At 43.6% G+C, this 19,565-nt stretch overlaps 2 protein-coding genes across 6 annotated transcripts in view; one reads left to right on the top strand and one right to left on the bottom strand.

Annotated features, from left to right (window-relative positions):
- ITGBL1 (integrin subunit beta like 1) overlaps positions 1–14,947 on the top strand; it is a 139,367-nt gene extending 124,420 nt beyond the window's left edge. The window contains exons 10-11 of the mRNA XM_028728201.2: positions 338–451; positions 3,603–14,947. Coding sequence (XP_028584034.2) covers positions 338–451; positions 3,603–3,694 — 206 coding nt within the window. The 3' untranslated portion in view covers positions 3,695–14,947. The remainder of the gene's footprint in view (positions 1–337; positions 452–3,602) is intronic.
- Positions 12,419–19,565, bottom strand: part of FGF14 (fibroblast growth factor 14) — a 309,088-nt gene continuing 301,941 nt past the window's right edge. For all 5 annotated transcript variants that reach the window (XM_028728197.2, XM_077927681.1, XM_077927682.1 and 2 more), the window contains one exon: positions 12,419–16,922. In XM_028728197.2, the coding sequence (XP_028584030.1) occupies positions 16,786–16,922 (137 nt within the window). In that variant the 3' untranslated portion in view covers positions 12,419–16,785. The remainder of the gene's footprint in view (positions 16,923–19,565) is intronic.

Raw genomic sequence — 19,565 nt, 5'->3', positions numbered from 1 at the left:
ACACTGCTTTGTCCCACTGGGAAACAGTAGCCTTGATTTTAGAGCTCTGGCAGAAAGCGAAAGCATCTCCCTCTTCAGAGTAACTCCTGATTAAAACAAAATGGAAGGAGGTGGAGGAGGTATGGAGAGAAATCACTACAGGGCCTTATAGAAAACTCTTCAAGTCAAAGCACACCTCTATAGCATTCTTCTCTTCAATGGGCTTTTATCTTGATTATCTCCTTGTAGACAATTGCTTATTAATAGGCACTGATTGTGCGCCCAAGATGTTTCAGGCCCGACGGGTAAAGCTCCACTGTTCTGTAAGTGCTAGTAATGATTTTTTTTGTGCTTTCAGGTTCTTGTCACTGCGGAAAGTGCATCTGTTCGCCCCAGGAATGGTACATCACAGGGGAATTCTGCGAATGCGACGACAGAGACTGTGACAAACATGATGGCCTTGTTTGCACAGGTGTGGCACAATCGCCCTGCCAACTCCTCTCTTTAAGCATGTAGGATAGCAGAGACTGAAAGAGTTTATCTGGTCTGCCAGCCTCTGCCACCCAAAATGGTGCAACTGTCCACCCAATGGCCTCCCACCCACCAACATATGCACTTTTGACCACACTGTGCTTATAAGCTGAGAGACAAAGCAACCCAGTTGGGTTGCCTACAAAGCTCATAGTTCCAAATGAACAGGAGGAAGCCTCTCTCCTGGTTTGGGAAGGTCAAGAGGTCAGCTAGATAGCTCAGTTGGTTAGAGCATGGCACTGATAATGCCAAGCTTACAGGTTCGATTCCCATATGGGACAGCTGCATATTCCTGCATTGTAGGCAGTTGGATTAGATGACCCTCGGGGTCCCTTCTAACTCTTAAGATTATATGAGAAATCTGCCAATTTTGTTTTTTCTGTGTTTCTCTCTGTTTTTGAATCTTAAGTTCAGTTTGCCACATTTCAGCATCAGTTCATAATATATATGGATATCTATATCTATAATGAAAACTGGTTGGCAATTTAGTGTCCTTTTTTCCTAATATGACATATCATTTTGCCTAACATACACATTTTCGCAAGCTATTTCCCCTACCATCTCCCTCGCCTTATTTTCAGTGATATGTGCACTTATGTGCACACTCCCCTAGGGCTTGTTGTTAGAAAACTGTCACTGACAGCAAGGGAGGGGAGTTTGTTTGATGACAGGCACACCTCTTAAAGAAACAAGCCACACACACTATAGCTACATCCTGTTTCCCATGCTCTCAAAACACAGTATTTTGTCACTTAATAAAATATGACTTTCGGGGGGGGGGGCGGGGGGGAGCAATCCGTGGTGACAGTGAGAAGCAAATCTGTACAAAAGTTTGTTGAAAGCTCTATGTAGGCCCTTTCCAGTGCTGGAGGGCACATTTCCCATAATGCTCCCTTTAATAGCTGCCGCTGACTTATCCTGATGGATAGCAGAGCTCCTGCACTGCTGCTGAAGATGTGATATTGCACTGAAACTGCTATATTGGGATTAACCTTAGTTTAGTGCTTTGAAAGAAAGCTACATTTTTCATCTTGGGAGAAGGCTGGGGGAAACACCCTTTAATTTCTCTGACTGACTTGCCCAGTTATTGGAGAATACATAACGCAATATGAAATGTACTTCTTTAGTTGAGTTGCCTGCATTTCAGGGGGTCCCTCCCAGCTCCGCAATTCCATGATTCTAGAATATCAGGGAAGCACGTGTGTGTTTACTGGACAGTGGCAGAACAGCACATTTTAGCCAACAGCCATGCATCTTGCAGTCTGGCCTGATGTCTGGACGCTTTCCATGAGGGTGTCAAGGAGCCTGACAACTTTTCTCCTGACATGATGGCTGGCAATTAAAGGTCTGCCCATCTGTCTTCTGCCCAAGAAGCGCAGACAGCGAATGCCAAATAGGCAACCGTAGCTATCAAGAGACAAGGTAGGAGGGGGGTGTCTAGTGACATTAGACCTCTCCTTTTTTTTGCCAGGAACATACGCCTGTTTGGAGGACAAACGCTCCGTTGCTGCAACAGGTTTTGACCTTGAAACGGCAGGCGAATGTAGGGAACAAACAGCTAAACAAAGACTTACAGTACTTGCTTTTGATAATCTAACCAAGGGATATGGAAAGGTGATTGGACTCCAATTCCTATCAGCCCCAGCCAGCAATTAGGGGTGATAGGATCTGTGACTCAACAACATCTGGAAGGCCACAGGTTCCCCATCCCTGATTTACCTTGACATATGCAATCTCTTCATGGAATACCTTTCCCAGGGAGGCTCATATGGCATTTTGAGATGCCCTTGGGGTGCCAAAGACTTCCAGGTATTATTGTTTAAAAACATATAGCAGGGAACTCTGCAACCAGATGACCTGCTCCAGGTGCTAACAGTTCTGCTCCCCTTTCTTACGGTTCTTTGCTGGACTGACCTCTACATAGAGGATGTCTTCAAATGTCAAGTAGGACCAGTTCATTTTTTGGTAAAGAAAAAAAATGAGGTGTTGATAGAAGCACTGCAGGCGTCAGCACAAAATGGCTGCCACAGGCAGCAAAGAGAGAGAGAGAGAGAAACAAAAGCCCTGAGTTGGACACATGGCCACCCTAGGTAGTTATTAGCAAATTGGACACGAAAGTTTCTGTAAGATGGAATAGTTAAAGCATAGTTCACAGGTTGTTCACTGGTGCAGAGGAAGGAGACAGTGTTCAGGAGCATGAATTAGGTCTGTGAATGGCAGGCATGAGTTTGGGGGTATGAGTTTGGGGGCAAGCACTCCATCCCAAAGGGACACGGGTGGTGTTGTGGGTTAAACCACAGAGCCTAGGACTTGCCGATCAGAAGGTCAGCGGTTCGAATCCCGACGACAGGGTGAGCTCCCGTTGCTCAGTCCCTGCTCCTGCCAACCTAGCAGTTCGAAAGCACATCAAAGTGCAAGTAGATAAATAGGTACCGCTCCAGCGGGAAGGTAAACGGTGTTTCCGTGTGCTGCTCTGGTTCACCAGAAGCGGCTTAGTCATGCTGGCCACATGACCCGGAAGCTGTACGCCGGCTCCCTCGGCCAGTAAAGCAAGATGAGCGCCGCAACCCCAGAGCCGGTCACAACTGGACCTAATGGTCAGGGGTCCCTTTACCTTTACCTTTACTCTATCCCAAACTTGACTTTTGAGTCCTGAATTCTGCTAATGTTTTATTCTGCTAGTATTCTACACACTTGGTTGCCTTGAAAGAAGCATGCCGGGAAAGGGATCTGGATTTGGATAAAGCATAGCTAAAGCGTCTCTAGAGGATCAAAAGATGAAGATGCCCATTTTCTTTTGTACCTTGAACTGCAGCACAAAGACTGGAGCTAAGCAGCACAGAGGCAGCTGGCTGTAAACTCTGATGGTTTAATTGTAACCTTCAGTGTCTTCTTGATGGCAAACTATTTAGCGGGCTTTTTTTTTTGGTGACGACTTAATCAAATTGCAAAGCGAGTTCTGTCCAGCAAGAGAAAATATGTACAGGGGGAAATAAAGCTGTTTGATGGTTTGCGACGTTTGCAGAGCAACACATGTTTAATGAAGTACATTTCAATTATGGATAATTATAGCCTGTGTTGTTTTGTTCCAGGAAATGGTATATGTAGCTGTGGAAACTGTGAGTGCTGGGAAGGTTGGACTGGAAATGCTTGCGAAATCTGGCTTGGGACGGAATACTCCTAATGCTGCCACGGAACACTGAAGACTGAAGGATTTTTGGGTCTGGTGCTTGTTTATTTTAACTTAGGCTGCTAGAATACTTAAATGCAAGACAAACTTCAGGACAAGCAAATCCACCAGTAGATACAAGTGGGCACAGCAGCATATTTCCAGGTGTGTGTGCATGAGGGCGGGGGGAATCCAATAAACAACACCAGGTTTTGATCCTGCTCTCGGTGCAGTCAGTGGGAACAGGATAGGGCCCCTCCAATATCACAAAAGAAGACAGTATATCCTGTTAGAGTGCCACAAATAATCTTTGCTGGAAATTGCACAGACAAGACACATTATATAACGTAGTCGGGCTACTGAATTTCAGCTTCATTGTGTAATAAGAACTATCTGTATGAAAACGCTGGTTCAGAAATATGTAAAAATTCCAAATGAGAGGGAGAGGTCCCTTTGACCCTGGCCTTTTCTCTCTTGCACACACAGACACACGCTCACTCAGCTACACACACCCTCTCTGCTTTGTGTCGCCCTACTCACCACCCCTTTCCACAGGTCTCTTATAAGTGTAGGGAAGAGATGGAATGGAAAGGAGGCACGTGAGGAAATTTCTCCCGCCATGAAGGTTTTGCTTCTTTTCTTAAAGGGTGAGCTGAAACTACTTACCTTGTTTGATTTTTAAAAGTGCCAGAAAATGACTTCCTACATCAGTGATTTTAGGTACACGTTGAAAGCACGTTTGCATTGTTTCAGTTCTGTTACCCAGTGCTGTTTTCCCTTCCCCTCCCCCCCCTTTCTTTCCATCATTTGCCCCCACTGCTCACAATCTTACTGGCTGCTATGAGCCGCATCACACAGCTAAGGATGTCACTGAACATCCTTTGGGGGCACCCATGACTCTGGGGACACTCGTGAACAAAATCAGAGGTGTTGCTGCAGCCAGCTGGAGTTGATGGTAGTGTGGTTAAATTAGGCCAAAGTCTGTGAGAGTGAAGGAGGAGGAGGAGGAGGAGGAGAAGAAGGAAAAGAGAGACTACCAGGAACACCAAGCAGGACTGGAACAATGCAGATGTTTGCCAAAATGCGTGTTTTTAAGTAATCTTTTTATTGGCAATCAGATGTGCCGCTGTTGTGTAGAACACCCCAAGTGCCTAGAACTGTGTGAATGAATTGTAAAGCCTCCCTGGGCAAGCAGAAATGAATTAGTAAAAGTAATTCAGCAGTACATATACAGTGGTACCTCAGGTTAAGTACTTAATTCATTCCGGATGTCTGTTCTTAACCTGAAACTGTTCTTAACCTGAAGCACCACTTTAGCTAATGGGGCCTCCCGCTGCCACTGTGCCACCGGAGCACAATTTCTGTTCGCATCCTGAAGCAAAGTTCTTAACCCGAGGTAATATTTCTGGGGTAGTGGAGTCTGTAACCAGAAGCGTATGTAACCTGAACCATATGTAACCCGAGGTACCATTGTATAGGCCTTGATTTGGTTCTTCTCACTCACCAATGCCACCAGGGACCTGGAAAGAAAAAAGGCAGTGGTGTGCCAGGGATATGGTAAGCCCGAGCACAAAAAGCACTTCCTTCACACAGAAAAACTTACTAGTAGGGGTGACCTCAAGGCTGGTTGCTGTTTCGTGGTTGCTGATCCACAGGACTAACTGAATAGCTGAAATATGGTGAAAGGCGTTTCAGCCCCGTTTCCCACTAGGTATAAGCAGGATTTTTTATATGCAAAAAAGGTGCTGGAACTGCCCCCTGCACCTCCCCCTCCCCCCTGCATGCCCTGTGAACCCTTCTCTCGCTTATGTCTCCCATCCACAGGATGGCAGCCATGCTGCCTCCACTGCCCCTGGGTGCCAGGGCAGTGCGGAGGGCTCTTCGTCCCCTCCATGTGCTTCCCCACCACCTCCTGCTAGAGCAGCCGGAATGAGGAGAAAGAAGGGGCAGCCTATGGATAGGCCTCGGTGTCTCTGGGAAACTGGGAGGAGCAATGGCACGGCCATGTCAGGGTTGGGTTCGTGTGTGAGGGAGAAGGAGAAGGGTCATTGGTTTGGGAGTTGGTTCATGCCAGGGCCTAGTGCCAGGAGTTGTTGTTTGAGGGCTCTGGAAAAAGGTGGAGGAACTGTGCTCTGGCACGCTGTGGCTGAAAAAAAAAAGAAAAAGCTGAGTTTGAGAGGGTTGTGGTGGAGGTTGGGAGTGACTGAAGCAGCAAGAATTTGTGGGCAAAACTGATTTGACAACTGCCTTAGTGCCAGCCCTTGTCACTTGGCTATGTACCTAGCAGTCTACAATGGGGAATCTGTCCCTCTAATTTCAGCAGGCGGGGCAAGCCTGAGAGCACAGTGCCATGCGCCTGCACATTTGATTTCTTCATTGAGATGCTGTGGGAAGCCTTGGGGGGGGGGGCGGGCTGTGCAAGTTTGCCAAGCCACAGCTTAGATTTTGGCAAAGAGCCAGTTGTATGTACAGATTTGTGGCTCCCAAGCGATCTGTCTTGTGGACTCAAATGCATAAAGAAGGACTGGGAATTTTCTTTCCTTTTAGGGACTGCATGGCTAAAGGTTGGCAGGTCCAGAGCCAAAAGTGGGAGGGCCTTTTCTCTCTCTTTTTTGCCACCCCCTTTCCCTCTCACACACCTCGCCTCTCTCAGGTCCTTCCCACTCCCTGGGCTACTGGGGGTCAGATCACTCTTGCCCATGGTCTGATCACTTGCAAGGGGCTTCCCCCTTTCCATCCTGTTATCTACTTTGGCTCTCGCCCCCTCCAGTTGTTTCCCTCCCATCCTCATTATCTTCCCTCCACGTTCTCCCCGCCCCGTGTAAAATCAGGCTGCAGACTCCCCATCCCAGCTGAGAGAACCTCTCAACAGCCCCGGAACATTGTGTGCCCATCAGATCTCTTGCAGGCTGAATAAATCAATATACTGTGACGAGTGTCTTGCCATCTAGAGGATAATGGCCAAGGCAGGCTTCTTGGGGATTTCCTCTTGCTCTTAGAACTTGCCGAAAAGGTAACTAAGTGGATTTTAATTGCAAGAATGCAATACTTGCTAGTAAGCTTAACTGCAATCCTGAAGGGGAGATTTGAAGCCCAGCATGTGTTTGTGCTGCAGAGCTATTATAGCGAAGCCTCCTGACCCTCTTTGTCCCCTAGGTGGCTTGGTGCATGAGTGTGTGGATTATTGTCAGAGGGGATCAAGTCTTGTGTAGTAGCAGACTGATCACTTTATGTCTCATGGCTCTGTTGATCACATGAATATACCCTGAACTGCACAGCAAGCCTTAAGCGTTTATCACCCATCAGCCATATATTGTGGCTGCTCTCTTGCCTTAGCAGTCCCAGGCAGGCAGCAGAAATAGCTTTGACTAATACCCAGTCCTGACTGCTCTGCTGGTGTTGTTTGGCTTAACAGTCACAAGTTCTGCGTAACTGCTTTCCAACAGCATATGGAGGGCATCTTGTTGGCTATCCTGGCTTAGCTATTCATTGCAGATAACCCTGTCGTGTTACATTAGCAATACCTGCTGCCTGGTCCTTGATGCAAAGCAAAGGAAAACTGATACCACTTTTGGAATGTGTGTTACATGCACCTGGCATTAACTACTATAACCAGACCTAGTATTCACCCTACCTTGCCATTTTAAAAATAGAAAGAATGAAACCGAGGGTTTGCCAGAGGAAGGTCAGTTCATCCAGGTTTGGCAGGACCCTGAGTAAAGTTGTCTTCTAGTGGTAGAGCACTAGGCCAGAAAAAAAGAAAAGGGGAATGCAGGTCATATAGGGCAGATATATCATTGGGGAGCCCAGCCTCAGCCTCTCCAGCTACCAAAACCTGATGCCAGCCCTGAGTTCATCTGTTCAGTGTGATTGTGTAGAGAGTCAAAGACGTTCAGAACAGGACAGCACAGAAAATTGAAATTGTGGTTTTAGAACAATAAATACAAATAGGTCAGTCTTAGGAACAATTTTTAAATTTTATTTTTAGTGGTGAAATGCTGCTCAGTGTGGAGTTCACATTGAATTATGGAAAAATAAATGCACAGCTCTTGGGGAGTTCCCTGCTTTATTTACATAGAATCGCTTTTTGTACATGGAGAAATTGGCAGCCCTTTAGTTCCTCAGAGAGAAAAAATTACATACATTTTCTTTTCTTTTCTTTTTTAAAAAAGAATGCTTACATTTTGTGTTAAAGGATGGCAAAGCAAATTTGCTAACATGTTTGGGGAGACCTTTGTATCCAGATATAAAAGTTTAATATATTATTTTGTTGCAACAACTTGGATGTCTATATTGAGCTTTTGGATTGACCCATAATGCAGAAATAAGGAAAGACCATTGCAAAATATATATTCTTAATTAGTGTAAAAACTTGAGTTTATTTTTGTAGAAAGAGCAGGTACTGTTTAAAGAGAAAGCCGCTACCTTAAAGAAATGGCTGAAGTGTGAGATGTTTATAGGAAGCTTGCATTGCCTGGGTATGAACAATTCCCTCCCCCCACAACGCACACACACAGAGCAAACCCTTCATGCGATTCCATTTCTTGTCTCCTTTAAAAGCAAAAGACGTACCTCTTATCAGAGCCTGTACTCAGTGACCTCTAAATGTCTGTGCATAATTTATTAAACAGGAGTTATGTGCATGCATAATCAGGCAGATACTCCTCAGAGCTGTTCTATGTCATCTTTAAACTCCAAATAGTGCACTTCCCAAAATATATTGATACAGTATTAGCTAAAGATTCCAGTGATGCAATAATTCATAATTATGGTTCGCTGCTTTGACTAGAGACGTCTATAAAACTATGTTTATATTTTAGACATGTGGTTTTTGTGACCCTAGAGCAACTGCAATGGCCATCTAATGCTGGGCTTTATTTATGCAGAAAGGTACTGGATGGCGCATCCACAGTCCAATTAATATGGGGCACAGTTGCGGCTTCCCTGTGCCTGGATCTAAGCCACATTGGTTATAGTTGAATGATAGCATTGCACAGTCAATGCTGATCAGCATAACAAATTGCTAAATGGGCACTTAGCTTAAAAGGGGCTCAAAATAAATGTTATTCCTAACTGACAACTTTGATACGTTTGCCCCAGATCAAAATTCTGCCATATGCATTGGATTTTGACTCTTGCTCAAAAGGGAATGCTCTCTGTGTGTAAGTTGCGGCCCATTGTGCATACAGAGTTCCATACAAGGGTTGGAGCCATCCGATTGCAGCCACATTTACTTGTATGTGTGTGGAAACTGTAAATGGCCTTGAGCTAGGAAACATGCCACCAAACTGGACACCGTACTGTGCTTTTTCTCTCTCTTGCTTTTAATGTATTAGCGCCAAGGTCTAAAATACTTACAGAGGCAGAACAGTAATGGGGGGAGTCTGAACTTTGAGCATAAGAAGTACGGAAACTGAAACCCAGTGTATTGTCTCCTTTTGAATGGCAGCTCCATTAAATTCAAAGAGGAGAACCTCCATTCTGATGACCTGTATAAATGGGCAGATAGGAATATTGTGGGATACATTTCTTCTTCTTGCTGTTTATGTAAACTGTGCCTGCCACCAGTTTATATTGCACAAACTGATTTCATCAGATGACTGGTGTGAACTAGGGGGCTGGTAAATAATTGCATACATAAAGAGGCCATTTGCTCCCTTCACACCTTCAACTCACATATTAACCACCTTCTCAGTGTAATGCACGCATTGTGCATGTAGGTGCACATAGAAACAACCCAATTAGTTCCTAATGTGCTCCAGCAGCATTCTTCTGTTTTTGCTTCTTTAACATCCTGACACTATGGTTAGTCAACTGTAGCTAAGAGCAGAAATTGTGTTTCCACTGGTAGAAGTAACTTCTAGAAAGGCTGGCTGTATAAATTCTTCTGATGTGTTGGGTTCCTGACTTGCAATGGTATTTAGACATCTATGTAGCTGCCTTTAGGCTGTCCTTTGCACTACTATAGTTCTTACCATTGCTAGCAACGATTGCGAGGCTTGATTATGTAAATTGGGGGTTGCCGACCTTTTTGGATGGGTGGGCACATTTCAAATTTTTCGGGAGTGTTGGGCACACCAGTTCCAAAATAGCTGCTACAACAGAAAATGTCGCGTTGAGTATGGAATAACACAAAATTAGAGAGACAGCCAGTGGCTGGAAAGTCAGCTATGGCCTGCTGGTCCTGATTGTGGAAATCATACAGTGTGGATTTTGCACGTGCACACACACACACACACACACACACAGGCTATTGCAGTCAAATAGCAACAGGAAGCCCTCGGTACCAGGGGAAATGGCCATACCGCACTCACTTGCATTTAACAGAAATTGCTTGGATGTTACCTGCATGTTTTACCCCATAACTTTCTTTCTAGGAGGGCTCCAAACCTTTTTCCCTGTGAAAGCTCAGTCTGGGGTCCCTGTCCATAGCACCCGTGGAAGCCTTCATGGATGGCATGGCATGGCATGGGTGCTGGGCAGGCGACCCCAATGTAAACACTCTGATATTACTAACCAAATAACTGATAATACTAACCAAAAATGGCACTCTTAACCTTTTGGTTTCAGTGGGCTTTGGCATGCCTTCCTATAGAACTATACTGCATGTGTATCATGACTACTAATGCTATCCTTTATGTCATTACAGAGACTTCTTAGCCATTTACAGGGTAACATGAAAAGCAGGAGCATTCCCATCCCACACAAGATGAGAGTGATCTTTTCTTAACCACTAGCAGTTATTGTTACCCCACCCTGCTTAAGAAAGAACCTGGGCTGTAGCTGTGCAATGTGCGATGCATTAAATAAAAGGAGGAGTGACCTTAAGCAGTTGGGAGCAAACCAAACCAAAGTGGCAAGCCATCAAAATGAGTTTCCTACAATGGAGAATTTGTAAACATTTGAGGAATTAGCGAGTCCACCCACCAAAATTGCTCTAAAAGAAGAACAATTATGACTTGGAAACACTTCAGGATAGACTAGTGGCAATATCTTATTAAAACATTGTGCACCTTTGTGGTTTGCCCCTTCGTTTGCTGCTCTTCACCAACTTTTGCACATTTCTGATTTAAGAGGAAGCATAGTGAAGTGGGGAAATGAGATAAGAATGCCTCTGATAACTATATACCATCTCAGCCTCATATCGTGGAGCCCTTTGTCCAGTGGGAACAAAACAGTCGTAATTTTTGATCACTTTTCTGAGAATGTACTTTACTACAGTTAATTAAGCTATAAGATTTCATCTTGGATGTCATTCACTTGCCTGCATAGCCAGTTCACCTAAGAGAAGGGAAGGTGCTGCTGGCTTTTATGCCTCACTGGCTGCTCAGGCAGCCGGGGAGCCAGTGCTCTTTCAGCCAGTGAGGTACACCCTCCAGAGCAGGCCTCTCATTGGCCAATTTAAAGTGCAGGAGCTGGCGGGAACCCCCAGGCGGCCAGGGCAATCCCCCAATGGTCACCTGGCCATGTGTGTTTTGGCTATCCCAGGGATTGCAACTGAGCACCAGGATCCGCAACAGCCACCTACCTGGAGGAAGGGGTAAGCGTCCATTTTCATTCACTTTTCCGAGAATGTACTTTACTGCAGTTAATTAGGCTGTAAGATTTCATCTTGGGTGCATAGCCTGTTCACTGTGTGTGCCATAATGAGGATTGTTGTTGGCTATATGATTGAGTGGCATACATACAGAAATATAAACTAAGCTGGCTTGTTGCCCACTTCAATCTAAGATTCAACGTATAGTTTTGTAACCCAACATATAATTTTGAACCCAACGAAAATGTTCAGGGAAAATTAGCGGTACAGTCTTTCCGAGATGGTACCACTTGAAAGTGCAGGTGGAACATTGCAAGTGTGAATGCTTTTCTCATGAGAATTTACCCAGGAAAGATCAAGTATGTACTCAAGAAACGTGTCTCAACCCAGTGCAAACAGGTCTTATAAATTCATACCCCCAAAGTTTCAGGGTGTGTGTGCTCCTGTGGGGATCCTCTTCGCGTGGTCCAGAAAGAATGTGACTTATAATTTGTGGACAACCACGGTCCACTTCAGGTAAGGAATGTGCCCAAGCAGGTTGTATTCAAGTTGTTAGCACAGTCAAGGGGGTTGCCAGTATGAAAATAATGATCACTTGCTGAATTTCTGGATATGCAGCAGAAAGATAGCCAAATAATCCGATAGGGTCAAGTGATAATCAGGGCCAAAGTGATGGTATTTTTCCACATCCTACCTGTCTGTTTAAAGACTAAGAGCCAAACGCCACGCAGAGCAGGAGACTTTTCCTGCTGTCTCTTTCATAACTTAAAAAGTAGCTGGAGGTGGGTGGGGCCTAGAGGGACAGCATGGGAAGAAAGGGTTTAGCATCCACTACTCCTGCACTGCTGCTCTGGTCAAATTAGCAGCCTCTCTCCCCAAACCTGCTTTGAAGCAAATAAAAAGGTATCAGGAGATGAGACTCTTTAACATTTGGGAATAAAATACCTCCGTTTGAAAAGTATCACAAGATTTTGATTTTTAAACTAAATAGCTAAAAATAAATTGTATTTAAGTATCCAAAGAGGGTTGGTGTCTTGTCAGGACATAGTTGAAAAGCATTTCAGTGCAATATAAGAGAAGGTATGTAAGCCAACTCACCTAATGCCATAGCAAAGTGGCACTAAGGCAGTGAAAACCTTCCCCCATATGGTAAGAAGAAGAGCCCCCTCCTCAATATATGCACACACATCCCAGGCAAAATCTTTATAGCAAGTAGTCATTTATTTTTTTTAATGCCTTGATAGTTTGCTATAGGGCAATATAATTCTAAAGAAGTTAAATCAAATTGATGCAGGGAAAAATAATTTCATACAAATACTTTATGTCAGTTTTAAAGTAACTTCAAGGACAGAAAATCCTAAAGTGTGTTGCAAACTTTTATATATTACCTCCCTATTAGATCCCTATAAGAGTGTATGAGTGTTGGTGGGCTAGTGAGAACTCCTGTGTGCTGTGGATGCTTCCTAGACAGAACAAAAGGTGGTACTTAATTCAGTATTTTAGCAGGGAATGGGTTTTAGATGAGATTTTGCAGAATAAAGTAAAAGTGTTTGGTTTTTTTAAACTGCTAAAAGGATGAAAGGTGCAATTTTATCCTGCTGCAGTCCATCACCCGGATATCCAGACCCAATGATAAGTTTGGGGTAGGCAAGTTCTAATGCATGCTTAGAGCTCCTTCATCTAGGTTGCCTTTCTCATGTATCTCAGCGTAAGAAGCTGCTGGCATGAATGGCAAAACCCAATATGCCCAAGAAATCCACCAGGGCAAGCAGGTCTCGGGATCAGAGGAATGTCTGATTTCCCTCTGCAATTAAAACTGCATGACATGGCTGGGGTCTGTCATTACCATATTTGTTCATTGCTGATAATGCTGCCTCCTTTGCGGGGATTGAAGCTAAAGCCAACACAACAAAACATGCAAACTGAGAGAATGTGGGAACACAAACATGGTGTTTACATGGCAGTATACACATTTGACCTGCAAATACAAATTGATTCCATCAAGTTTACTGGTACAGTTCTTTAGCAAGTAACAGACAGTTGAAAAGCAAGTGTTGCTTGACAGAAATTAATTTGAGAGGGAACAAAATGGCAACATGTTGTCCTGGAAAACAGCAAGAGAGGTAATAGATTAAGGAGCTAAAATTTTCTTTGGCATGGTCAAAGGAGAGAGAATTGAGTTTCGCCAAACTATATACATGATGTTTTGTTTATACTGCTGCCAATGCAATGTTACTTTGCACAACTTTTTTGGGGGGTAAAATATCAAATGTTGGGTTGTTGTTTTTAATATGCCTTCATACAAATATTTTATTCAATATGTTGCATCTGTGTATACAACAAAATGGTAATAAACACAAACTGTACAATGCAGACAAACTCATTGCTTATATGTATGTCAGTTTAGCAGTACATACCAACAGGTCTGATACATATAGCCTACGACATGCAGTTCATCATTACCATCCTCTTCCCATGCAGCAGATGAGACAAGAGACAAACCTAAAGGAGTAACTGAAGCACAAGAAACAATGAATCCTCTCCTTTGTGCTGAAACAGGTTCTCCACTGGTTTAAGACCCTTCCAGACACAGAAGAGAATGCCAAAGGTGACATTGTGTGTTCTACTTACAGTACAGCGCCAACCATTCACATTACAAAAATAAACTCAGCCTTAACATTATATTAGCCACTCTCAACAGGTTGGCTTGGCAACATGAGTTTGCATGTTGGAAATTAAATTGTTGTGTTTCAAAGGATATTGATCCCATTTTGCAGAACTTTGATTATGTCTCATGAGCTTCTCCATAGATGAAAAGATGAAGAATTGCCAGTGCAGGGTAGACCCAACAGACCATACTGTGATGAGTGCAGTCTGGATTAAGATGCAGTAGGGGCGGAATTTTTTTCCTCTGCTGGCCTTATAAAATCAGTTGCATGAGCTGACCAGATAGGATACCATCTTCATACTTCCTAGTGCTAAAGTCAACTATATATACCCAACACCTGCCTCTCCCATTCTTCATCCACCAATACAAAACTGATTCCAAAATTTTGCAAAAAGAATGCATTTCACATCTTTTTTATTTTGCTTTCCTGTTTTATAACTTTGTTTTGTTTTAATTCCAGTTGCACAGTATAGAAACTTAATTGTCTATTTAGAATGAAAGTCAGCAGGTTGCTGGAACTGAGTCTTTAGAGAATAACACAAAACATTTCACATTTGAGAGCAAAGTATGGATAGTTTAGAGACCTTCAGTTTCAGTATTTACTACACAGCCCTTGCGCATAAGTGTACCTGCATGAGAAGGCCACACCACCTGCTGATCACCCTGAACATCCAATTAATGGAGGGGAAGTTGGTCCTTTTTGTCCCTATGTGGTAGAGAACACAAGAGAGTGTTTTGAGAAAGCCACAGGGTAAAAGGATGCTCAGGGTTTATTTTTGTGCACATACCGTTTTCATAGCTTTTAAACACCTCTTTAGTTTCTTCTTCTTTTGTCTTTTTAAGCGCTTGGAAAATTGAGCATCATTTTATGTGCTTCACTCTTCTGGTTAAAAAGAACCAACCTTAAACAGTCTCTTGTCTTAAATGGAAATAAAACAAAAAAAATAATTGGTCTGAATGCTTACATTGTATATTTCTACTTAAGCAACATCACATAACCTACTTGGATGTATATCAAGTGTTTGCTTATTAAAATAGAAGCTGTTATGAAAATCTTGTAAGCGTCAAGAGTTAACCAATGTTCAATCTAGTTGACTACCTAAGCAGGCTGAACATTTCAACAGATCATAATTTATGTAAATGTGAAACAATTTTTAAAAGCCATTCTGAAAACACAGTCTCCAAAAAATGAAATGAGGGGAGGAAACATGAAAATGAACACCGAATAGTCTAATACATGGTTTTCCAGAACTGAGGTACATTTTGGTCCATAGCATGCCTTCTGCTTTTATCAAGCTTTCTAATCAGCACTTTTGAATTCTTTACCAATTTACTTAACGTCTTAACAGCATTTTTCTCATGTCTCCTAAGACTTCTGGCCATTTGTCATTTCACTTCTCAATTGGCTTCAACCCACTCTTAAACTGATATCCAGGAAATATCAACAGTATTTCTTTTATTAAGCAATCAAATGGTAAAAGTTCTTAGCCTTGTAATTGTGTTAGAATTTTCCTAGGTTCATGTAGTACAATGGAAAGAATACTGAGATCAAGGCAAGGCACCGTAAACCTAGCAATTTGGTGGGCATATATTATCTTAAAAAGCTGGACTGGAAACGTGGTACTGGTGAAATTATATAGAGAGCATTAAACTCTGCATGCTGAGCTTTTTTAGAAAGAAACACAAAGGAACTCTTTAAATATGTCCCAGTGAAAAACTTCCCTCTTTTTTTAAAACACTGAAAGTATTAAAGTATATTCTACCCCTTGCATTGGTGCTGCAAAAAAGAACACAGTAACTTCCTTGCCCATGCTTTGCTGAGTAAGAGAGTGGACTACAGCCAAAAAAAAATAAGGATGGGATTACGTTCCATTCATTAAAAACAGGAGGGATTCTATTGTTTCGAAATGGACTTAGGTAGCGCAATTTTCATTCATCTTAATTTTTTTTCTTTAACTTTCAAATAATGAGGACTAGTAGATGAAAAATGAGCCTTAGTTCAGGCCTACAAGGCCTACAGAGTTCTTTGGACCCACTTTCCCAAAAATGTGTGGGTCTTGCTCGCTGGGCAAGGCAAATGTTACCATTACCAGTAAGCCTGTGATATGTATAAAACACACACACAAAAAGAAACTGGCAGGGGATGTCAAACACTGGCCTCGAGAGATTGTTGACCGGCCATGTTTGATGCTTTTCCCTTCTCAGTAATGCCAACCTCAAGAACACACTAGAGAGTATTCATGCCGAATCCCCATTTGTACCTCTGAGACAATGATCCTATTCCTTGACGGGTATAATTCCGAATAGGGTTTCGAAGGCTCCCCTGATTCCCTGATTGCTTTTCAGAACTAAGCCACCAGCAACGTTTAACTCTGAGAGAAACACAATCCCTGCAAAGGAGTCACACAAACAGCAGAGCGAGCAGCCTTGTAAAAAAGGGGGAAGAAGAGAAAATTCATAATAGCACAGGTTTACAGCATCTATCTAGAAATTACTTATTTTGTGTGCTACAAAATTGAACTTAAAACACATGGGTTTCCTGGACTCAAAAGGGGAGTTATGGGTAACTGTCAGCAGGCAGGATATCAAGTGTACTTGTGAAGTATGTCATTCACATGAGGTGTCACAGTCACAGAAAAGATATTAAAAAGGCATTCCATATCTGGTAGGGCATTCCATGGTCTGAGTTCAGCTGGTTAACCAGGTGTCTTCTTTGCTGTAGGAGGAGTTACGGGTTGAGATTTATCCGCTTGCAATAACCTAGTTTGGGACGAGTGAAGAGCAAGCATTTGCTTGCCTCCAGCTGATCCGCAGACACCAGAGTGAGACAGTCTTGCAAGGATAAAATGCTCAGCCGTACTTAAGAGAGCTCAATAAGTCACAATACCCATGAGGATCTGGCTATGTTGTCTTACTCTTGTTAACTGGTTTGCCTCCATTCATTATTGCCGATGCACTTGTGCTTTTACTTGGAGTCACCCCAGCCTTTGGCACTGTTTCTCCAACATCATGCAAAGATGGTTCTCGATACATGGCAACTACAAATGGGAGAAGAGAAAGAGACAAGATGCGTAAGTAAAATGTGAGAGATCCCAATACTTAAACTCCATTTAACTGAGTTGCTGCTTTATAAAAAAATAAAATAAAGGAGTTTAAACACACACACTTGTATAACACTGGTTCTGAAAGACCTACACTGGCTTCCAGTACATTTCCGAGCGCAATTCAAAGTGTTGGTGTTGACTTAAACAACCCTAACCCTGTATACGTGAAGGAGCATCTCCACCCCCATCGTTCAGCCTCGACACAGATCCAGCACTGAGAGCCTTCTGGCAGTTCCCTCACTGCAAGAAGTGAAGCTAAAGAGAACCAGCCAGAGAGTCTTTTCTGTAGTCGTGCCCACCCTGTGAATGCCCTCCCATCAGATGTCAAGGAGATGTGTAACTATACAATGTTTAGAAGACATCTGAAGGCAGCCCTGTTTAGGGAAGATTTTCAATGTGTAATGTTTATTATGCTTTTATATATGTTGGAAACTGCCCAGAGTGGCTGAGGTAACCCAGTCAGATGAGCAGTGTACAAACATGGTTGTTGTTGTCTTATGTTCCATCTGATTATATGTATAAAAGTTATGGGGAACTGGAAGCTGGATGAGTTTAAAATTTACAACATTAAGATATGTAAAGCAAGTATTTATGTAGATGGGGTTAAGACCGTTTTAAACAGAGAATGGCAATTGTTTCCAGATGCAGTCTGAATGAGGGACAACTACGCTACTTATAATATGATGACATTTTGATTAGACTCCTGTGATGGAGAAATCCCTTTTGGGTTTTGATATATATTAGCTTTCTACAACACTCCAAATTGCCTGGAGACCAGGCATGCTATTCCCAGATCTGAACCATCCAAGTTGTCCCAGGAAGCTGTCACACCCCTATAGTGATTCCACAAGGCTAATGCACGTTCTATCAGCTAGCAGACTAATTAAATATCCACGTGTAAGGGCGACCATCACCACCCTGATAGTTTTCTTGGCCCATTCACCTTTAGCAATTAACAAACACACTGGGAGGGCCGGCTTTAAAACTAGCTTCCTAATAACTGGTTCTAAATTGGCAAGGCCAGCACCTCCAACCATAATTGGTTAAGGGTCCCAGTTGAAAAATCTGCCCACTGATGGTGCTACTTTGAAAACACAGACTATAACAATATCAGACTTCCCAATCCTAGGGAAATTGCTGCCCATTGCATTTCCTATAGAGGTGTAGGCATACTGGCTGTTAGTGGTAAGTCAAGCACTGGCTCTGCCAATGCCAAAGTAGGATGGAGAAGTTATGTATGCATACTAAGCAGGGAGGTGGGAAACCACCACACTCCTTAGTTCTGTTTACCTGTGCTGTGACATATGAGGAAGGATCAATCATACCCAATACTCCTTTTCTCCCCTCCCCTCTCGATACAAATACCGTATTTTTCGCCCCATAGGGCGCACCGGCCCATAGGGCGCACCTAGTTTTTTTTGGGGGGGGGATAAAGAATTCCCCCCCCAGGCACAGGGCTGGGGCGGGGGAAGCCTGAGCTTCTCCCGACCCCAGCTCCCAGAACAGGCTGCTATCCGCAAGCTTAGGGAGCCCGGCGGGAAGTCGCGCCGGTCTCCCCAGGCTTGTGGATATCTTCCCAAAGCCCGGGGCACGTGGCTTAGCGCGCCCCAGGCTCCGGGATGCAGGCAGCTCCCACCACCAGCCTCCAAACCATGTCGGGGAACAGCGGGAAGGCGGACTCTGCCTCCCCGCTGTCCCCCGAGCTTGTGGGGCTGGCGGTGGGGAGAAGCGCTGCTTTCCCCACCCCCAGCCTCCAAACCAGGTCAGGTTTGGAGGCTGCCATCCACAAGCCTTGGGAGCCCGACGGGAACTCCCGAGGATCTCCCAAGGCTTGTGGATAGCTTCCTGAAGCCTGGAGAGCGAGAGGGGTTGGTGCGCACTGACCCCTCTCGCTCTCCAGGCTTTAGCGAAAGCCTGCATTCGCCCCATAGGAAGCACATACATTTCCCCTTCATTTTTGGAGGGGGAAAAGTGCGTCCTATAGGGTGAAACATACGGTACATGGCTTTGAAAGGCACAGATCAGTGGATGCTGCTCTCTTTCCATTCAGCATTCTGTCCTGCAAGTAACTTGAGCTCTTGCAAGTTTATGTATTTGAGAGAGGATATGGGAAGAGCTAGGGTGTGCGGAAAGAATAGGCATTTAACGAATAACAAAAATAATGCGCAGATTCCCATTTCTTGTGTATGATAGTACTATGGGTCATCTCCACTAAGATTTATGCAGAAGAATGTGCATACAATACAGATCATGCATTCCTAATGCCTCATACTCTTAGGAATTACATCCATACAACCTGTCATTTTGAAAGTATAACTTATATTTTCATATTTTCCAAATCATCACTCGCTCTCTATTTGTGAAAATAAAATCCAGAATAGTTGCCACATTGTTCTGTTGGAGCAAATATTGATTTTATTGTGGCATAACCTATTCTGGACTAGACCTACAGGGAAAAATAAAATCTAAACAATCGGAGCGAGAAGGTCATTAAATGAAAGGGGTAGCAGGAGATCTGTGACATTTCTATGCAGAGCCCAAATGTCTACCCACTAAGAAAAGAGTGAGCCATTTGCA

Source organism: Podarcis muralis, chromosome 4 (genome assembly GCF_964188315.1).
Source record: "Podarcis muralis chromosome 4, rPodMur119.hap1.1, whole genome shotgun sequence".
In the NCBI taxonomy this organism is placed as follows: Eukaryota; Metazoa; Chordata; class Lepidosauria; order Squamata; family Lacertidae; genus Podarcis; species Podarcis muralis.
The sequence above is the reverse complement of the archived record's forward strand: the minus strand, read 5'-3'. Positions and strand labels throughout refer to the sequence as shown.